This window comes from Semicossyphus pulcher, unplaced genomic scaffold (assembly GCF_022749685.1).
Source record: "Semicossyphus pulcher isolate SPU_LCO1_2020_fin unplaced genomic scaffold, fSemPul1.0.p SCAF_27, whole genome shotgun sequence".
Taxonomy (NCBI): domain Eukaryota; kingdom Metazoa; phylum Chordata; class Actinopteri; order Labriformes; family Labridae; genus Semicossyphus; species Semicossyphus pulcher.
Window position 1 is genome coordinate 2,253,040 of NW_027211701.1, and position 22,733 is coordinate 2,275,772.

The following is a 22,733-nucleotide window of genomic DNA, read 5'->3' on the forward strand; positions in this document are numbered from 1 at the left end:
TGTGACAGTTTTCAAACCAGAGCGAGGCTGAACCATGACTTCAACAACTGTCATAATAATAAAATAAATGAATCATATTAATTAAATTAACAGTCATAAGCAATGTGGCCGTTTGCTGTGTGACCGTTTGCTACATGCCCATTGGTTTTGCTCTTAGCGGTTCCGTTCTGTGACTGGGTGAGAGGAGCGTTCTCTTTGTTTGATTGGCTGGCAGCCAGCCTATCACGCGCTGTGTTGGCCAAGATCAGGTTTCTACGGTGATACAACAGATAGCCCGGCAACAGGAAGCCAGCCAGGGAGAAAACGAGAAGTCCCAAGTTGATCTGTTAAAGAGAGACATGTTAGTGCTTGTTATAAAACCTGTTGTATGTGTTTATATTCTGCTGTTTGTGTGTCTGTGCTCATACCCAGTAAGGATCTCCCCTCAGGTGTCCCACCATCAGGATGAACAGCGGCTGTTGGAGCAACGCGAAGGCAGCGCTGATCATTGACTGCATACCTGTCAGCGTCCCAAAGTGGTTGGCTGGATACCTGGAGGAGGATGGGGAATAAAAAACAGATTAACAGACATCAGAGGAATAAAAGAAAGAATAAAAGAAAGAGGAGAAATGTCTTAATTCAACAGCAAATCTATGAAGGATGGAGGGATGTGGGGTGGGAGGGATGGATGGATGGATGGATGGATGGAGGGATGGATGGATGGATGGATGGATGGATGGATGGAGGGATGGATGCATGGATGGATGGATGGATGAAGGGAGGGATGTGGGGTGGGATGGATGGATGGCAAATCTATGACGGACGGATGGATAGATGATGGATGGAGGGATAGTGGGATGGATGGATGGAGGGATAGTGGGATAGATGGATGGATGGAGGGAGGGATGGATGGAGGGATAGTGGGATGGATGTATGGATGGATGGATGGATGATGGATGGAGGGAGGGATGGATGGAGGGATAGTGGGATGATGGATGCATGGATGGATGATGGATGGAGGGAGGGATGGATGGAGGGAGGGATGGATGGATGGATGGAGGGATAGTGGGATGGAGGGATGGATGGAGGGATAGTGGGATGGATGGATGGATGGATGGAGGGATAGTGGGATGGATGGATGGATGGATGGATGGAGGGATAGTGGGATGGATGGATGGATGGAGGGATAGTGGGATGGATGGAGGGAAGGATGGATGGAGGGATAGTGGGATGGATGGAGACATCTTTATAAACAGTCATTGGTTCTTTGTGAATTCTCTGAATGCAGGCTTCTTACTGCATCAGCTCCTTTAACATGACACATTTCAGATTCAGGGTTAATATGAAATAATTATTACTCACACCGCAGCGTAGAGACCTCCACAGCAGGAGTGGATGAATCCTCTCACTATGGTGTGCAGAACAAACGACACCACCTAACAGACAGAAAGACAGAATGTAAATACTGATCCCTGTGTGCCGGTACAAAGAGGCTGTGGTTTATTGTACTAGCATGCAAGGAAATACAGTATCTTCCTTACCTGAAGGGGCAGGTTGTCAATCAAGGAAATTATTCCAAAGGTGACCAATAGGAGGTTGGTGAAGACGAACGCTCTCATGGCATTGGTCAGTTTCTGGATCTTTCTGTCTCTCTTTGGTGGATCTGATTGGCTGAAGGGGGCAAATATTAAGAGCAAAGGAGAAGGTGCGGATGTGAGTCCAAATGCAGAAATTGAAACAGTGCTGTTATCAAGAAGGTTCAGTTGAGGCCACTCAAGGACAAGATCTTTTCAGAGCCAGAATGGACATCAACTGAATACTTTATAAATGTTTAAAGAGCAAGTTAGTATAAGCCAAACTACAAACAAACACTTTTCTCTCTCACTGATATACAACATAGAGACAACATATTAAAACTGAGCCTTCCTCTTACCACTTCTCTGTTTGTGTGTTTGCTTCTTCCTCCTCACACTCCTTCAGCCTCCAGTCCATGATGTAGCCAATCAGAGGACACGTCAGCAGACACAGCAGCTGCATCGTACCAAAGATCGACGAGTAGAAACCAACTTCAGGAGGAAAGGGACAAAGTGAGGGCCACGGAAACTCACAGAGACATTGAAGCTTTTAAGGTGTAATTTCCCAATATAAAGGTTTAGAGGGTGAGTCGAAGCCATCGCCACACTGATACTGATTGGTCTCAAAATACTGTGTACGCTTGGACTGTAGATTGTAATCACATTCGAGGTTAAAAACAATGGACATGACCTCAGTGCTCTTGATGACAGTTGCAGATGAAAAATCTGATGGTCATGGTTTGATTGGATTCCACACATTCTAGTGTCTTTGAACCAGGGCCGCATTTTTAAACTTTTTGTGGTCTAAATGACTAATAGGTACAAAACGTTTTGGAATTGCTCCAACAGATTTCTTCAGCCTGCAGCCATGAAACAGGCTGTAATGGCTGTAACGTAATCCTTTGGTGCTAAAACTCCCAATCAAAGTCCGTCCACTGAAAGTTCTTGTTGTTTCCACTGACAGGCTCAGATTGATATTCAGAGATAGACCTTTTTGTTACAGAGGAAGAAGATTTTTTTTAACCAGAAACCGACGTCACATTGCTCTCTTCTTAAAGACACCAGACTTCATTTACAAAAACATTCATTTAACACTAGAGTTGCTGGTCTACCACTGCCTCCATGAGTTATTTTTTGTGTAATTGTGTGTTTCAAAAATATTTTGATGGATTTATAGTAATACATTTAAACACAAAAGACAAACAATAACAAAAACAAACTGTGTGATTGAGGAAGTGGTGCACAACCAAATTGTGTAATCTGCATGACTGGTTTTCTCAATGGAGTCCGGTGGCTTTGAAGAGAGCGATGCTTCAGGCTGAAGCAATCTACTGGAGCAATTCCAGAACAGTTTGAACCAACTATTCATTTACACACCCATGCAAAAATAGGACATAAAATAAACAACAAAAAATACCATAATCTCCTTCAACATAAAGAAAGTATTTTGACTCTTACCTTGGTCCTCCACCTCCTTCTGTAGCTCCTTTGAGGCTGAAACAGATCACGAATCACCACAACAGTCAGTTCAGTGAAATAAAAATTATTCCAACAGCATCTAATCAATGAAATTAGTTAATGAAGGATATAATTCGTACGGTTAGGGTCGCCATGTGTCACCAGAAACTCCAGCATCTTGTTCATGGCGCCCATGAAGAAGATCAACCTCAGCTGGGTCATCGCCATCGTGATGAGACTCCACAGCAAGATGGGAGAGCACATGGAGTGAGAGAGCGGCAGAGAGCCTGAAGATGGAGAGAGACGATGGTGAGTGTCAAACGACTGTAAAGGAACCAGTTTCACTTTAAAAGGTAGCGTAGAGGAAACAACAGCAGAAGAACTCATTCCAACGTCATCAGTTTATATTGATATTTTAACCGGTGGTAGATGCAGTCAAGATCATTCGTCAATGTGTAATATAATCATTAAAGCTTTGGTATGGACTCAGGGCCCAAAATTAACAGCTGCCGCTCGCCAAATGAGGAAATCTACAGTGTGTTGGTGAGTAAAATAAGTAAGACCAGGCGCCACTGGCAGGTCGCTGAATTTCAACATTGTTTACTCTAATCCACTCGACTCCACTCTTCAATGCATATCACTAGAAGTCATGAATTGTAAGAGAGCGTTAAAATTTGCGTCACGCTGGTGGCAGCATGCAACCTATGACCGCCATTACCTGTATTGCAATTTTTGGTTTGACCCTCGCTGTGCACCGTCTCTGTGGTTACACTAATTGTATTTGGCTAGCTGTAATCCAGCCGTCTGTAACCTTCCCACTAACCGGGGAAGAGAGGCCAACTTTTAAGAATGTGGCGGCATATAGTCGGTGTAGATCAACCCAAAAGGATGAATGAAGATTAGGGAGGCTGTACAGCTTAATGAAAAACCTGGAGAAGTGGCGCATCACAGACGAGGGGGTGAGGAGAGATTGGCTTTTGTATGACGGTAAGGCTAACACCATGAGTTGCAGCGTACTCGGCCAACAGAACCTGTGCGATTGTGGTCGGGAGTCATTGTCATTATCTCATTATCAGATCACGATGAAATATAAGCTGAGTCAAAGTCGGTTGTGTGGAGGAGATGTACACAACCATAAGATGAAACTATGTTTAGTATTTTAAGTGTGTGAAGTTAGGCAGAGTGTTTGTGTCTGTTAAAAGATGTTTAGATAGATAAACATCTCAGTATAACAGTGTATTTGAAATGTTCGTAACAATTGTTCACTTTAAAAGGGTCGATAGATGAGTTTGAAGTTATTGCTTTCTTTTTTTTTTTATGACATTGTAAACTTTTTGTCCGGTAAATTATTACAGGTTTGGTCATCAAAGCAGTCTGCATTCAGTCTTGTTCTTATTTTGACGTTCAGATGAAGTTAGTGCTTCGTGCTGTCCCACTGTCAGATCAGCAAGTGTGTGAGGGCTCTGATGCAGACTTTACAGACGCATATCTGCAGACTTTCCTGGGGGACTTACCCAGGGTTCATAACAAATAATGTATACAAACGTGATTGTCCAGCCCCCCCCACTAAATGTAAACAGCTGTTCGTATATTGAAGTAGTTCAATAAAGTTTGACCAAAAAAATATTAATAAATGTAAACAATGTGAGCATGGACGGTGACAACGCAAATACGTTTATCTGTAAGTGACAACAATTAAATATTTGCAAATGATTAACATTAATGCCTTCCTGACTTTTGGTACATATTTTATAGATAAGCTTATCTTATCTTAAAATATTTAAACACTGTACACACAAACACATGCTGCAGGTCGGCTTTTTTACTTATTAGATTTAATGGCCCATCTGGTTTCCAGGCAACATGTGATGCCATGATGGTGTGTCCCATTCCTCATTTTTATGCAGTTCTCAAACCCTCATGGACTCACACACTCACACACTGCACGCCTGACGCCATTAAAGTCTGTGAGTGTTCAGTGCTTAGGCTTTAGGGTGGAGTTTGGGATAGGGCCTAGGAAGGGCTGCTGTCACCATGTCCACTGAATGTGACGTGAAAGTTGGACTCTCACTTGAAACAGTTTGAAGTTCAAAGTGATGATGAAGGAAATGCTTCTGTAGCGTTCAAACCAATGCACACGCAAGAGCAGCTGTGGCCAGAAGCTGCTTCTGTTGCTGCTCCACTGTTTGTTTTTCTTCTACCACACGCATGATGGGGAAAATAAGAATCTAGTTTAAATCTTGTAAATAGTGACCCTGCAACAACCCAGTCTTTACAAAATCTTACAGTCTGTGACTAAAATGTGTTGAGACTTGAGAGGGTGTCAGACTTCAGTCCTTTTAAAGAATGAATGGGAGGTTTTTGGTGCAAAATTTTGACTTGTGTAATCTAAAGATCTGACTTCTATCAAGCAGTTGGAACTGAAATCGGAGGTCTCTTCAGTTTCATTCTCCCGTGGAGGAGCCTCCTTAAGCCTGATAAAATAACCCTGGTGATGCAATCAGAACATGATAGAATTGAATTGTGGGAAATGAAGTACACAGCTGCAGAGTTACATAGACCCTTCTCCACATGTGCTGTGTGACACAAAAACATGACTGTAAATGTGATGTTAACGACGATGCTACTTACTCTGGGTTGTTCTCTGGGAGTCGTTGCTCTCGGGTTCTGGCTTCTTCGCTCCCATCATGTCTTCCATGACGCTCACATGGGTGACGTAGGTCTCCCCCGTCACCTTATCCTCCGTCACATACCCACTGAGCTTCACCTTTTTACTGTCCAGAGAAGAGAGAGAGATTTAAATGTACAAAAAGACATCTGAAATAACTCCAGCCCTCTCGAAATGAGAATACAAAGCAAAGGGAGGCCTGGTCTGCGTGTATATCTGCATATGATGACTTTTTAACCTACAGAGTGTTGGAGGAAGTGACAGAGAAGTGGCATTTCTTTTACAACAAGAGAAGAGATTCATTGAATCCCAGAGGTCAAAATGAAGATGGAAAAAGCGAGTCAATGAAACTACAATGAGATTGATAATAAAGGACCTGAAAAAGCTAAAAGGCGGACTTTGAAGGGGTTCATTGTTTTTCAAAGAAAAAAAAAAGTGGCAATAAGAAGCGAGAGGCCGGACAAGAATATCTCACAGATTTTTATGGTTGTAATTGATTAATTCTTGTAGATTTTATGTATTATTCTAGGATGCTTAAACACATCAGACAAAGACAAACGATAAATACTAATTTATAGTTAACTTGGGTGCATTTACATCCGTTAGATGTTGATTAACGTAAATATTCTCTTTTCAAATAAATAAATTAAAGCCATCGAGTTGATTTCAGTTGTTTCCTCGAGATCTCGACCATTTTATCTTGTTATCTCGAGACAACAGAGCTGGTTTTCTCGTCATAACGGGATAATTGTCTGTCAGAACAATAAATCAGAACAACAGGCTGCTCACTGTGATGTTACAGAGCAGGTACATGCCATGCTGCCATTGGCCACACTGATGAGGCAAGTTAAGCTGATTCTGTATTGTTGTGTGCTTTTGCATCTCTGAGGATACGAGGTATCATCATCTGACGTTACCGTGGTGCAGCGCTGTAATCTCGAGATAACGAGATAAATAAGAGATCTCGAAATAAAAACTGGAATTACTTGTTATCACAGGAAAACAGAGTAAATGTGATGTATGGATGCATGTCCGCTTAGGGCTTCTGTTATTGACTGAAGTGAATAATATTTCCAATTCAAGCTGTATTCTTCAAACATAGCTAAATCTATCTGATCCAAGAAGTGTTTTGTGTCTACAGTCGCGACTCCAGGACGGCGAGTGTACTGACGTGTATCTGATGTCTTCAGGTGCAGGGAAGGATTCACCGGGCCAGTTCAGGAAGCAGTTGAGGAAGACCATGCAGGCCATGCCTGACCACACCCACATGATGAGACGGAACGACACGCCGAGGTCATAAATCACCTGGAGAGAAGGAAGACGTAACGTGAAAAAGGATAATCAGCATGTTGTAAAGATGACCTCACTGTATCATTGTAATTGCTTTTTTCTTCCTCTCTCTCTCGTCTTCCTCTCCAATTCAGTCGATTCCTTCCATCTATCTCTAATTCTCCTACTTTAGTTCCAGATTCTCTTCATTCTTTCCTCCTTCCTCTCTCTCTTCATTCTTTCCTCCCACGTGTGTTCCTTAACACGTTCTATGCTGACAGATAAAGCTCCTGCTTGCTGAGCTGTCCAAGTATTGCCTACATGTACCAGGATGCATTGCAAGCAGGAAAGACACTGCAGCCTCTCTCCGCTGGCTGTATACTTCGGCTCCATACGGGTGAATATCCAAATCAAATCAAATCAAATGTATGTTGACCATAACATCATTTACATTCTCCATTAGTTGTATAGCCTGTAGGTCTTCCAGCACACCAATATGTTAAACGACATCACTGCCGGTATTTTCAAAAGAAAATGAAAGACCTATTTTTTAAATCTGGCTTTTAATGTTGAGTCATTTTATATGTTTTAAGTGTTTATCATTGTTTGTACAGTAGGTTTATCTCAGGTATTTATTTTGTATTTAACTTTTAATGATTTGTATTGATTTCTAACATTTTGTTGTTTTTACTGTTTTAAATTTGATCTGTTGTCGTCAGTTTCTGTCTCTTATTTTCTGCTTGTTCTTCCGTGAAGCCCGCTCGGCTGCATGTTTGTGTGAAAGGTGCCGCATAAATCAGTCCCTCCAGAATATAGCAGGCTTTTTCCATGATTGTTGAAATGCCTGATTTCATTGCAGCTTTTTTTTAAGTTGCAATGAAAGTTTTGAGGCTTTTTTTCCTGTTCAACACATCACACATACACTGTGATAAAGCCATCTATTGGCTGAGCGAGCTGTTTGTCTTTCTGTGACAAGAGGTCGAATAAAATGAGTAAAAACTAAAGTCACTGTGCATGAAAAGCTCATTTTGCACTGCACACACATTCAATGTTACCCATATGTGCAGAGGAGAATCTACACGATATTTATTACATTCACGCTGTTCTACTCGTTATTTCGGCTGCTGCTGAAAGAAAGAACAGGGGGATTACTATCTCACGGTGAAATGACTCTTTGAAAGCTACATTTTAGCACAGACACATACATAAATGATCTGAAGACATCGAGTGTTGGATTTATTATTGATTTATTGTATAGAGTCTCCATAAAGATTATTATTATAAAGCTCACGAAAGAGAGACGATCACACAGATCAGCGATGAACATCAGAGAAATGACTTTGGTGACGTAAATGACTTCACGCGACTAAAACGCATGATTGGTCACATTTGTGGACTGATAAATAAAGTAAACAGATTTTACAGATCTGCCCCGGAGACATGGAGGACATCGACAAAATGATATATTTAACTCTCGATGAGGTTCAAAATAAGCAGACGATCCTGTTTCTCTTTTTTCTTTCATAGTTTTTTGTTCCTCATTCTACATTTTGCTGTCTCTCAGCTGCTCCTTTAACTTCTTATCAAGCTGCACCTCTCACCTCACAATCACACGTATTTTCATTATGTTATTAATATTAAGTTATGTTTTAGCACAGTTTGCAAAAATGTGTATTAAATATGACAAGCAAGCTTATGAAAACAATCAGGGCTTTTTAAGATTTTCCAGTAGTTTGATATGTATGTATATTTGTTACCTGTGTGCGTGTGTGTGTCTCTGTGTGTGTTTGTGTATATATTAGCACCTTGACACCAGGGAAGGTGACGGCTGAAGAAGCGTAAGAGCCGATCATCAGGGAGAGGATGGTCGATCGAACGTTCCCAAACATGTTGGGCAGCTGGAAGAAAAAGAGGAAACATTATCACGTTAACAGTAAATATTAATGTTGATGCTGTGAAATAACATCAGATGAAATAAATATAAAAGTATGTGTTGTTATGAAATAAAGTACATTTTGAGTGATTCAGATGCACTTTAAAAACACAACCAGCAGTCGGCGCTGTTGCATAAACACAAGCCTTTGATATGAGGTATGTAAGTTAAGGTGACTAACACACACACACACACACACACGCACGCAAGCACGCACACACACACACACACACACACACACACACACACACACAGACATGCACGCACGCACGCACACACACACACACACACACACACACACGGCACAGCAGCAACATGAGCAGTAAGTATTTACAGCTCCAACTGTTAATGTAAGAAAGCATGTGCTTTTACTGCCAGTCCTCTGACTTGTCCTTCTCATGCACGCACAAGCACACACACACACACACACACACACACACACACTGACAGTAACCTTCCTTTTGTCTTGACAGCTTGCCACCAGTGGATTTGTGTGCTTGTGAACGTTCTCTTAAGCTGCAGATGGTAACTTTTGGAGTGTGTGTGTGTGTGTGTGTGTGTGTGTGTGTGTATGTGTGTGTGCTCTCTAACTTTAGAGGCAGCTGAAGAGCCGCCAATCACACAGAGCGCAGCACATGTCTCTGTTCTCACTGTAGGCTTTAATGCTCAGTTTACACTCACTGTTTGTTTCTATACTGGAACGTCACTGATCGTATATCCATCAGTCTGCGCTGCTGCCAAGTGAAAAACACTCTCACTGAAAAGCTTGGGCTCAGTCTGCAGCAGAACAGCTTCTTGTGTCGGTCTGAAGCAGATATTCACGCTGATGGAAAGTTCAATGACTGTAGTGTTAGTGTTAGTTACGTCTCCTCTCGCCGTTCCTCCTCTACTCTGCTACTCGGGAACAGAACGCTGCAGGAGCCCCATTTGTCAACAGAGCTGTCAGTCATGAGGCCACACCCCCTTTTTATAGCATCAAATAACTAATTGAAAGTAAACTTGTCAGAAAAATGAACACTTGGACATAAATCAGCATGATAAGAACTAACTATAATGACAGAAACGAAAGAAATATTTGATTTTATAGTTTGACTCATGTCCCATCTGTTAACATGGAGGAGGCTGGATTTATGAGCTATACTGCAGCCAGTCAGCAGGGGGCAATAGAGAGGGTTTGGCTTCACTTTTAGGGAGCTGTCATGTCGGCCATCTTTTTATACGGTCTCTGTTTTTGTTAGCTAACATTAGCTTGTTCACAGAGTCTAGTGGAAAATCCCAACCTAATAGCTGAAACTGTAAGCTGCCATTTTAGCATCATAGATCATGCTAACAACGCGCTGCAGACAAGCTAAGCTAATTGTTTGGATTGTCAATCTTGACAAAATCTAACCCTAAATGATCATAGTTTTATGCATTACACTTTACAAACAGTGTCAAGATAATCCACAAACCATATTTTAGAAAACATTTCCTCTTAAACCTGCAGAAGTTTTGAGGTTAATCGCATTTGTTGCTCTTCTTCTGTCTTTAGCTTTGTGTTATGTGCCCAATGGATACTTTGATCCAGTTTGAACCACAGTATCTACACAAAGAGCAGCACTCTATGCTATCAGCTGAGGATCAATCACTTTGAACACCATTGATATGATCCTTATATTATTACAGTCTTATATGAGTGACATAAGTGTTAAAATGTAATTTACCCAAGCAAAGAAATGAGGTCTCTCAATGGCTGCCATGGTGTTTCTTGTTATTTAGACTTTTATTGTCCCTCCATTCAGTCACACTCCCACTTACAGAGTCCTGCATTTCTACGAAGAAGGGCATTTGTCGATTTACAACCGTCAAACTTTCTTTTCTAGTCACCTGTCTCGCTTCTTACCTGCCTGCTACCATTTCCCTGCCCTATTCCCATTCACCTGTGACACTCAGCTTCTTCTTTTTTAGACTTCCTGCCTGTGCTTGTAAGTTGTTGTATGACCATTTTACAATTAAAATTACACCGTTGTTCCTGATGTCTGGGTTGCCTTTTTCCTTGCTGCCTCATTCACATGTAACAATCAATCTCATTTAGCCAATATTGGAAAACAAAAAACGGCATTTTGATTTATAATGTAGCCATTGAAAATATTGGCTATACTGGTTTTATATCAGTGGACAAAATGAACTAGTGCTTACTCTTGTTTGTCTACTCGGATATCCCAAAATAGTACCATATTTTTGTAAGTTTATTCCAGTGTACGATCTCTTAAACTACTGAATTCAAACCTTTCTTTATTTTATATGGACGCTGCATCTTAAAGTTTCCATTAAATTCCTTTCCTTTTTTATGTTAGAGCACAACATAAGCTTAGAACTTGCCTTTGACATTGGTCCTCTCTAATAGACACAACTACAATAATAAAGAGCAATGCAGGACACTTATTGTTGTATTTCAATGGTGCACATTCTCCAAGTGAGTGAACTGTTAGGGCACAATCCACTCCGTGTGATTGATAATCCAGCTTTCAGTGACAGTAGTTGTCACAGTAGTTGTTGGATGGTTGTATCTTTCTTTCTACCTGAAGTTATGATGATGTCCTGTAGATGTAGGTTAAGTTATACAATGTGTTTTGTGCCTACTCAAATGCTCTGATGTAAAGATGTTGATGACAAAGTATCGCAGGTATGTTTGTCTCTCTGTCCACAGCCTCTAAGTTCCACTAAAGCTGTACCTCTCTGCTCCGACGGTCTCTCTCATAATGTTTCAGTGTCGTTGTTGATTTTCTTCCAGCTCTGTTTTTCCATTCTTATCTGCCCTCCCTCTTTTCCACCACAGCCCTTTTCCGTTAGCTGTTCCATCTGTTCCTGCCCTCAGTTGCCAAAGCATGCCTCCTACCATTCTTTCTTACTTTCTTGTGCACGGCTGAGGTTTAAATCAAAAGTTGAACCAAATATGTGGAAAACCTACAACAGGACCTTCTTTGCATACGGACCAACCTCTCTCCCAAAATACGGCTCTTAAATTAGTTTCATTTCTTGGCAGCCACCGAACAGTTAAGGTCAGAAAAAGTTCTTTGTTTTGGCAAATAAGCTATGGTTAACATATTATTACAGAGAGGCAACAAACAGCTGTTTCACTTTTAAATTGGGATTTTTTTTTTGCCTAGTCCCGCCCTACTGTGCTGGGGTTGGCTAGTATTACTCTGCTTAATTGGTTAAAGGTCAAATATAACTTTATAGGACATGCTCTTCGTGTCCTATTTAAAACCAAATGACATGTTTACTTGATTAATTAATCAATTGATTAACTCAATATTTTAATCCAAAATATTATCTTGTTCCTAAACAAAGTGTTTTTTGTTCATAAACATAACCATGATCATAGTTAAGGTTGCAAAATGGTCAGTTTCATTGGGTTAAGGCACCAACAGTACTTTGTTAGGGATCGTTATTTGGGTTTAAACCACACACGGGACTTAAACAGTGGTCTCCTGTACTCTTGGGCGAGCCAATCACAGTTTACTCTTTTCCTTCCATCTTGGTACAGAAACAGCACACTACTTCCTGCACTGTCAGTGTTTCTAACGACGTTTCTGAACAAAATACAAATAGACCTGTGAGCTGTTACTTATACGGTATATCATCTACAGTTTCTAACGGTGTTCAAATGTATGTTTAATCAGCGTGACCAGCCCAGCGACAGACCTTCTTGAAACGAAAGCTAACCGTCTCCTACTTCCTGTCGGCATACTACACTTCACTTGTTTGTGCTACAGGTTACGCCGCTGAGAGAAATCACTCCGCGGCACGTCCGCTCCACGAACTGCCCGTTTATATGGCCACAGTGCTAATGAGCACCGGGACGAGGTGCCACTGATAACAGCCGCCGATCATCTCGTCAGCATTATCTACGACAGCAGCAGCAGCGTCGGGCGTATGTTTACAGTTTACAGGCAGGAGACACACTTAAATACACTTACACTTACATTTAAATATCTCAACATGCAATTTAATACATTCATGGTCCCCAGACATTGTTTTCTGACTTGGCCTGAACACTGGGCTTCACCTCTGTTTTGTGAGCTCCTGCGGATGGCAGGGTGTCGTTTTTCTTTGGTGGTATAAACAAGTTGAGAGTGACAGTCCACTTTGTTCAATGTCTCGTGTATGAAGCTTGAAAAACATGACATGATAACATAAAATTATGATTGCACTTCTAGCTCAAGGGCAGATGTCCAGTCATGAGCACTCCTTCGTTGTTGGTGCTTTTTGGGGAATTTTTCATGCAAATATCGGACATCTAATATGTGTTGCTGTGCAAAGCATTGGGTGATTTCACAATGGCTAAGTCCCTTCTTATATACAGTCTATCTTTATGACTTAATATCTGTAAATGTAATAGCTTTTGCATCAGCCTCAGCTGTACTTGTAATTGCTAATAAGTAAATGTATGCTAACAGATTTCACTACAATGATGACACAGCAAACATTATACCAGCATGTTCACAGAGCTACACATGTGGCTGTAGTTTTAAAAGAAATAGGATGATATTGATCCTTGCTTAGATCTCTGAAATTATAACATTTTATGTTAAACGTTTGTATCTTGGAAGATTCAAACAGCACTGGGTGCTCCTGTGAGTCAGTTTGTTGTTCTGCAAACTGTCCTATCAAAGTTTACAGAGCTAGTCAGGTTAGCTGGGAATTTGCTTGTTAACATCAGGTATTTATGTAAGAGCTTATCAACTAGATAAAACACACACACACACACACACACACACACACACACCAGAGCAAGAATGACAGCAGTGAGATCAAAGTGACCGTGTCAAGTCCAGGACAAGGTTGAGGTCAGAAAGTGGGAGGGAGAGAGCAGGAGAGGAGGGCTGATGGCGGGGACAGGGCTTTGAGGGTGTGTTCACCACCCAGGTTTTTGATTGGCTGAGAGGCCGCAGCAGAATTTAGAACGGGTGGAACAGCATGTGTTTTCCAAAATACACATCCCCACCCCCACATAGGAACACGTGCTTCTAATCACAGGTACACAACAGTTTGGAACATCCGACTCAAAACAGAAAAGTCCTCACGACACCACAGATGTTTGCTGCTCTACTCTTTGGAGATCAAAACCTTCAAGCCTTCAAACTTCAGGCCACACACCCCTCTGTGACGTCACACAGGTGTTTTTACTGTGACAGACAGAAAGATCGACCGTGTTTCTGTGACGTCCCAGGTTTAAGTCCAGACAGTGGGGACCTTTGTCCCGTGTCCCTGTCCCAACATTTCCTCTCACTCTTTACTGCTGACCGTGCTTCATGATTTCCAGACAGGTTCACTTCCCTTCAACTGATGTACATAACCTTTCTGTCTGCCCTGCTGGAGCTGGCCTCATTTAGTCTGACAGTGAGACATTTAGGGCACTATCCCAAATCAGCACACAGAGCATTGCAAGTGCAACTGATAGTTTAAACTGAAGCATTTGTCATTTTTACGCCCTGCGTCTACGTTGTGTAAATAACACATGTAATTGTGCAGGTCTGTGCACCGAGGGGCGTGTTGGTCTTATAATGAGCATTTGTCAGGTGCATTGTTGGCGCATTGCTATCATGAGGTGACAAAGAGCGACTCTGCCATTGAACAACAAGAATCTTCTTCTTTCATCAGAGAATAAGCGGTGTGATCCAGCGGCAAAATAAATAAAGATTAACAGCCTATCTATCTTTGACTGACGCACAAAGAACTGGAGCTAGATCCTGACCAATCACAAAACCCAACGGGAGTGGCAGTGAACTTTCCGGACAGTCTGATATAACCAGCATTTAGCAGTAAGGACTTTCGGCTAAGACTTCCTTTTCCGTGCGCTGCATTGTTTACAGTCCAGTTAGCAGCTTGAGAAGCGACCGTGTGTTCACATCAAAGTCAATCAATCAATCATTGATTGATTGATTGATTGATTGCACATCAGAGTGAAGTGAAATTCTGCCCTCCAAATATGTCTGCAAAATAAACTCCCTGTTAAAGCGCCCGTTCTTCTGTTTGCGCTGAATCTCTGAGGCTTACTTCAGATTTTCTTGTGATCGACTTTAATTAACGGCTCTTCAGTTTGCTTAAAGAACAACATCATGATGCAGATTAGGAACAACATGAAGCTTTGTCAGGTCTGTCCTCAAGAGGAGAAGAACACTACTTTAACATGAGACGGAGGGCGGAGCCATCGTTTATGGTGCAGTCGAGGAAGAACAGCTGAACGGCTCTCGCGACACAGCGTCAAACAGATGTGTCTCAAGTTGATTGCGTTCTGTCTGCTTTTCCTCTCCTCATGGACTGTTTTTCTGGCATACAACGAAGCCTGCTGATTAATGATTGGTCAACACTACTCGGGCTACAAACGTAGCACACACAGAAACCAGAACACTTTCTGTACGAAAATTCGATTGTGTGCCTCGAGATTCTTTATTTTTGTAGATATAGATTTTATCCTGACGGATCCTGTCTGTGTTCGGGGATTCCAATATTTAAAGAAGATACGTGAATCGTTGCAGCAAAGATCATTTAATCTAGTCATCAAAAAATTTCATACAGTGTCCTGTGTTTGTTCTACATGTACATGGGCATGCAGAGAGAGAGAGAGAGTCCAATTTCGGGCATGCTCTATAAAAAGAAAGGCTGAAATCAGCTGATGTACCTGGCTTTTCAAGGGAATGGGAGATGACACTGTGATTGGTTTGATCTGGACCTTAGAATAATCAAATGACCTAATTCAACCCCTCTGTGCCTTGCAAACTTTGCACCCAAATAATGTGCATAAGGGGGATTGCACTTTAGGACGTTAAAAAGAGAACTGAAAGTACATGTGGGAGCAAACAAAATGCAAACACAACACATTTATGATCAACCTTTCTCAGCAACATTCAGATGTAAATACAATTCTAACACTTCTCAGCTTGTTTGCTAATACACTGTGTAACTGTGTGTGTGTGTGTGTGTGTGTGTGTGGGTGTGTTTGCCTATGCGTGGGTGGAAGCGTACTGTTAGTGAGGTGAAGGTCAGGCAGATTCCTCCAAAGCCGTTGAAGGAGACAGCGAGGAAGATGAGGACAGAAAGCACTGATGGGAGAAAACCATAAGATATAATGAAACTTTAAAGGGACAATCTTTTATTTTTGTAACTTTGTCAATCATGCCCAACTGAAAGTAACCAACATGTCAATTATAAACTCTGTTTCACTTGGGGTCCCACAAGGCTCTATTCTTGGCCACATTTTATTATTATACAAATTAATGACCGACCTAATGTACATGAAAACATCAGTATTTGACTGTATGCAGATGAAGCAGTAATTTTAGAGTTGAAAAAGACTTCCAAGACATATTCTCCAGTTCTGACTTTGACAATGACCCAAGTTCGGTACTGGCTTACTGGTTCCTGTCTCTTATTGAATGCCGAAAAATGTGTGTGTGTGATGTTTACAAAACTACCAGTAGAGGTGACACACCTGAATGTGTTCCAGAGAGGGAAGGAGATTAACATTTTCAATGAGTTCAAGTAGCTGTGGGTCATTCTCAATTAGTCAGGCCATTTTTACATTTATTGTTGTTTGGTTCTTTTGGCTTTCAGTGCTTTTTTTTTTTTACATGTTGAGTTCTTTTTTAATAACTGGACACTAACTTGTGTAACGGTACTTATATCAATAGAATTACTGTACGATAAAGGCATAAACGTTTTGATAAAAAACGTTCTCTAATTTCCTCATTGTAACATTCAAAACATATAATAACATATAATTTATTTAGATTTGAAAATCAGTTATGCTTGTTTCATATGAAAGGCTTTGCAGGGGCAACAGTTGGACCAACGTGGCGTCTGTAAAGGAAAGTAAATATCGGAAAGGCCTTCATATTCAACTTTTAAGACCCGTCCTAAACTATGGCTTAATGCAACCAAAACTGTGATACTGATATAACTTTTAACCTGAAACGTTGTCACATGTGATATTTCTGTTTTTGTTTTCTGTCTGGGAACTACAGATGTAAATTAGCATCCTTGCTATCCTGCATGTTTAAATCTTTCATTTTCCTCCTGATGTATAATAACATTTCTCTCTCTATAAACAAATGAATAAACACATATAAGAACTATCCTCATATTGTTGTATCATTGTGGCTAAATAGATCTGCTGCAGTAGCAGGGTTGGATTGAAGAAGCGTATGTTGGTGTGTATACGTGTTGTCGTACCTTCTGGGTTGTGTGCAGCAGTAGCTATCATCGCGCAGGAGGCCGCGAAACAGGCACTAAAATATAAACAGACAATGGACATCAAAGCACATTAGGGATGCGCATGTAATTTATACTTCATCAGTTGTCACATTCAGATTAAAACTGTTAGGACTGTCAGTCGTACCTGCCAACGAGCCTCAGTGGGCGTGGCCCGTATTTGTCCATCAAGATCCCGAGCGGTAAAGTGGCGGCGCTCAAGAGGAATGAGCCGATGGTGAAGCCGAGATTCAACACCTCTTCCTGCTCCACACAGCTCCGCCAGCGACCAATCTCCATGGACGTCACGTTGGTGTGGACCGTCTCATTTTCTGTGAAACACAAGTCAAGATGGAAGAAAGTGTTAAAGGTAGAGAATCCAACAGCTACCCTGAGCAGAGTAAACATCACGGTGTATGACCCAAAGCATTCTCAAACTGTCTGATTGGGCTGTATTAGGGCTGATGTAATGTTATATGAATCCAACAAATGCATTTTGTGGATTTTTTGTTTAGTCCATCAGACAAATCCTTCCTTGAATTGGACTTCAATAATCCACCTGGCAGATGAACACTAAAATCTCTTCCAGGTTTGTGTGTTTAAATCAATTTACATGTAAAATCTTTTAGATCCACTTATGACCTTTAAATGGTTTAAATCTGTTTTCTTTAATCTGGTATAGATGTTTTAACACTGTGGGATGTAATATTTATACCAAGTAATTATGACACCATCACTTCCCACTTGGCCAAACTGTGTCGTTCCTCACAGCCCACTTACACTCTGTCAAATACAGCAATGATTTATGACCCACAGGTGGTTCAGAGCTGGCCAACATATGGCCCATTACAGCAGACAGGATATAGCTTGCCCTTTTTTGGACATGAAACAAAATTACACCAGATTATCTGTCAATACAGCCAGGCTTCAGATTGAATTATGCTTTAAAAATTAATCTCCACATTAACCAGAAATGGGCTACAAGGAGGTCAGAGAACTTCTTCACCAAGACGTACTCGGAGCTTAGCTGAGGTTTCTGGGTCTTACGAGACCATAAGGTGGATTTGAGAAGACTTTATTCAATGATAACTGTGTCTAAACGACAAAACAACTTTCAACAACTCCTTCTTATTACTGCATGATTTAGATCTGTGTGTAATACAAAAAATAAAACATGTCTGTTTCTTGAAGTTTTTTGTTCAAGTCTCTGTTTTGTGGTGTCCCTGAACTTTTGTCTACTCTTGTGTTCACCAAGTTAATTGATGTGGAAACTCGTTGAGACTGCCAACGAGTTGTTTTCGTAAACTGGTGAACATTAGAGTTCAAAGAAAGGATGCTTTTGTTAATCGTACGATACAGGAAGGAATCAATTGCACACGCATTTGTCTTTTTCATGATGCAAGAAAGTGCACATACACGAGTTATTGTTGAGGTCTTATTTTATCTTCTCATGTAAAGCTTCAATAGAAATGCTCTATAAATGTCCATTTAAAAAATAATAAGAAGTTAAACTGCAGCTTTAAAAGGGTCAGAGAGGGAAAAGTATCTAACATGTCTGACATCTCAGAGACATCCTGCACAGCTGCTCGGATGGTGGTCTTACCGACACAGAGGTGTGAGTAGAAGCCTTCATTCTTCAGCATGATGAGCAGCGAGCCCCATCCCAGCAGAACGGCAGAGAACAGCAGGTTCTCTATGATGGACGTGATCGCCATCCACCACCTCCTCCTGTACGCCTGGGCCAAGCTGGGAGCCATGACCGCTGGAGACACAACAAGAGGAGGAGACAACAGGAGACGTATGAGAACAGAACATGAGTCCAGCAGACAGCAGGAAGTGAAGCTCTGCTGGAGTACAACATCTTAGGTTCAGTATTTTCTCTATTGTGTTCTGTTAGCATAGTTAGCATAGTTAGCATGGTTATGGGAACATGGGGACACGATATGTGTTCCTGCAGAGTACAAGAAATCTGTAGTGTAAACTATGATTTATGATATCATGGGTGTAATTTTTGCAGTTTGGACATCCGCTCAGAATACAGCAATGATCAACACAAAACACACACTGTTGGATTTTCTACTTTTCCTGCAGTGATAAACAGACGGAGAATCTGGACGTGTGAAACCACATGATAATGAAACATTTGAGTAAATAGTCTTTAAAAACGTCATTATCCATCCATCCATACATCATCCGAACTGCTTATCCTGTTCAGGGCCACGGAGGGGCTGGAGCCTATCCCAGCTGTCATTGGGCCAGAGGCCCGTTACACCTCAACAGGTCACCTGTCAATCACAGGGCTGACACATAGAGACAGACAACCTTTGGGAAGAAGCCGGAGTACCCAAGAGAAGCCACGCATGCACGGGGAGAACATTCAAACTCCGCACAGAAAGGCCCACTACGTCCGAACAGGGATTTGAACCAGGAACCTGTGAGGAGACGGAGCTAACCACTGGACCACCGTACCCTAAAAACAGGACCTGGCTGGCTTATCATCTTCAAATATAAAGAGTTAAAGTTATAAGTATAAGTAATATAACATCCTAGAAAAGTACTTGGACTGCTAGGTCCAACAGGGAAAATAACACCAGTTATTGATCGACTGATCACACTGGCTGTAAACAAATCAGCAGTAAAAAAAGTTATATGGAGGTAAAACAGAGAATGGACACACCCATAATCATTGTTTATAATCCTCCATTGTCTGTGTTTGGGAGGCTGTAAAACATTGTGTGTGGGAGTTGAGCTACAGCAAAGGTGCGAGCTGTTTTACTGAAGATACGCAAACCAAAATATGAAAGAACAAATAAATCATCTGCTTTGTTTTTGTACACAGTGTCCATCAGGCAGCAGGACTCACTTCACTTCTAAAACAGCATGCAAAAACTTCACTGAACGTTTGTTAATAAATATCAGAAATCAATACCGAAGCCTGATGTGAGTGCTTTCAGCGGTCAGGATGATGGAAAAGGAGCTGAGCAAAGAGCGTTACGTTACTGTAGAAAATGATCAATTATTCCTTTCCTTTAATTTCCTGTTTCAATCACTACTGTAGTTAAACGACCATAAAGCTTCAGGAGCATGTAAAACTATTCGTTAATTTAATGCAAAGTGTACAAATAAACACATCAGTGCGGGTACGAAGGGTCCCAATATAACCCAACAATTGTTCTGCAAACTGTCTGCTAAATCTAAGGCCCGGGGCTGTAAATGAAAAACCCAAACTGTTTAAAAAATATAAATTAAAGGCAGTCATAAACCAGCATGATGTCAGAGTATTCAGTGATGTCATCCTGTGAGGCGCCTTGACACCTGAGCGAGGGCAGTACGGATGTGAGAGGCGGACGGGAAGACGAGACCAAATAGGGAGACCCTATGTGACCTTCTACTGCATTGACAGCTATCAGGTGTCATGTAGTGATCCAACACACGTGCACAACCACAGTCACACACACACACACACACACACACACACACACACACACACACACACACACACACACACACACACACACACAAACGCAAACGGAAAAATTCAGGCTGATCAAATCAACAGAGCCGGTGTTCTTCCCAGCTATGAGTGTGTCAATATTTGATGGCAGATTTGGTGTGTGTTTGTGTGTGTGTGTGTGTGTGTGTGTGTGGGTGTGTCTGTGTGAGGCACATGTTTGCACACTGGAAGTCCTGCTGACCGTGGAAATAGACGTGCTCTTTCTTTTAAACCCGTGCACGGGCACACACACACACACACACACACACACACACACACACACACACACACACACACACACACACACACACACACACACAGACACAACATTAATTCCCACACCTAAAATTCAACACTTTGCACACATCTTTGACTACCCTGTGCCTCTGTATATAATGAGGAAGTGTTTCGTCATTAGCATCTTTGTGTATGTGTCTTTCTATTTTGTTCATAATTTCTGCAGATACGTTTAAACACTAAGAGGGAAACTGTCGTAAACTTTCCTCATCGAAGAGAAAACTAATCCTCTTTGGAGCATCGGCTGAGCACGGCCTCAAAAATTACAGTAACACTATGTTGTCGCAAGATGCAGTACGCACATGAACAGTAGGGGCAGTGTGGAGGCAGAGGGGAGGTGAGGGGGCAACACAGCATCAGAGAAGACAATGGCAGAAAAGTTTTTACTAGATTTTTACCATCCAATGTTTTTGAAGTAGCTCAGTAATCGAGAAACAGCTCAAAGAAAACAGGTGTCACGTCCCATCTATACGACTAACACAGTTTTACGTGTGATCAGCATGTGATCTTCCCACCTTGAGCGTGACATCAGAGGAAAATGGCCGCTGTGTGAATATGGTGAGTTGAGAGCATTTTATGTTAAAGCAATAAAAAGTAACGCACAGTTTAGTCCACCTTGATTTTGTTTCGCTGACTGTGTGAAGAGTGTAAAAGAGGGAAACTAAATAAAGACGTTTCTTAAAGTGTTTAGGGTAAAAATAAAACAAACAACCCCCTAAACAAACAAAAATACCAAAAGAGACCCCCACAACAGTTTCCCCCCTAACAACAAATCCAATAAAACCAAAACACACAAAAAACCTCCACAAAATTAAGAAGAAACAAACAAATTCATAGAATAAATTGCTCACGTCCAGGATCTCAGCGACAGTAAAATAAAGGCCGACTGACCTCTGATGGTGTCTCATGCTCATGCTCATGGTCTCATGCTAGCTAACTTAAGTTTTATAAAAGTGCAAAAATCCTTATATTTGTGTAAGTTTGCTGTCTTTGACTATTCTTTTAATTATTCTGCGACTGTAACTTTAAGCAAGCATTGTTGCTGTACTTCATAAAAAAAAAGACTTGTAATCCTCATTCTCACAGGACAAAAGTTTAATGACTAATTTTTATTATGTCTCAAAAACGCCTTTTTTAACATTAGCAGTTTCTGACTGGACAAACATAATTATCACCGCTGTGAGGAAGTCTCTCTGTTCTTCCTCTTTTCAGATTTGTATTTTAATGTTACGTCTCGGGTCGATAAACGCATGTGCTTGGGAACGACAGCAGGGGGAGCTGCTCTGTAAACATGCACACGTGGGACCAACGACATGCACATGCGTAAAAGTGTTTAGAACACCAACTGACAGGTGAAGCATCCACGTTGTTTTCTACAATTAAAACCAGAAACTTGCATAGAAATAACAGAAAGTGAAAAATGAAGTGGTGATTTATTTATTATACTTGTTTTTATAATTTCATTTTACTTCTGATGTGTCTGATGTGACGTGCCTCCCCTCAGAATCAGCAGCTGTCTGATATTTCTCTGCAGTCAGAGTTCATTTGTTTTGGTTTATCTTTTCTGCAAGAACACAACTGGTGTTTCTTGTTTAAAAAATGATTTATAGAATAAACTGAGACAAACAGACTCACACCCGGAATCAAAACTTTATCCAGAGTCACATACAACATCTTTAATGTCACTTACTTTATGAAGTTTCTCTCCTGGTGGATCTTCTTTCTTTCTCTCTTTCTTTCTTTCTTTCTTTCTTGTTTGTTTGTTTGTTTGTTTCTTCTTCTCTTGTAGGTTTATGTTGTGTGAAATCCTTCAGTCTCTGCAGCAGT

At 41.2% G+C, this 22,733-nt stretch overlaps 1 protein-coding gene across 1 annotated transcript; it reads right to left on the reverse strand.

The window, feature by feature from the left end:
• Positions 1-86: 86 nt before the first annotated feature.
• On the reverse strand, positions 87-22,733 carry slc43a1b (solute carrier family 43 member 1b). Its single transcript, XM_069676763.1, has 15 exons — positions 22,597-22,733; positions 18,720-18,878; positions 17,265-17,448; positions 17,099-17,154; positions 15,893-15,969; positions 8,754-8,846; positions 6,851-6,984; positions 5,643-5,785; positions 3,152-3,298; positions 3,012-3,047; positions 1,913-2,045; positions 1,521-1,650; positions 1,342-1,415; positions 408-531; positions 87-323 (listed from the first exon to the last, which is right to left on the reverse strand). Exons 2-15 carry the CDS (start codon positions 18,871-18,873, stop codon positions 87-89), a joined length of 1,722 nt encoding a protein of 573 aa, XP_069532864.1. The 5' UTR covers positions 18,874-18,878; positions 22,597-22,733.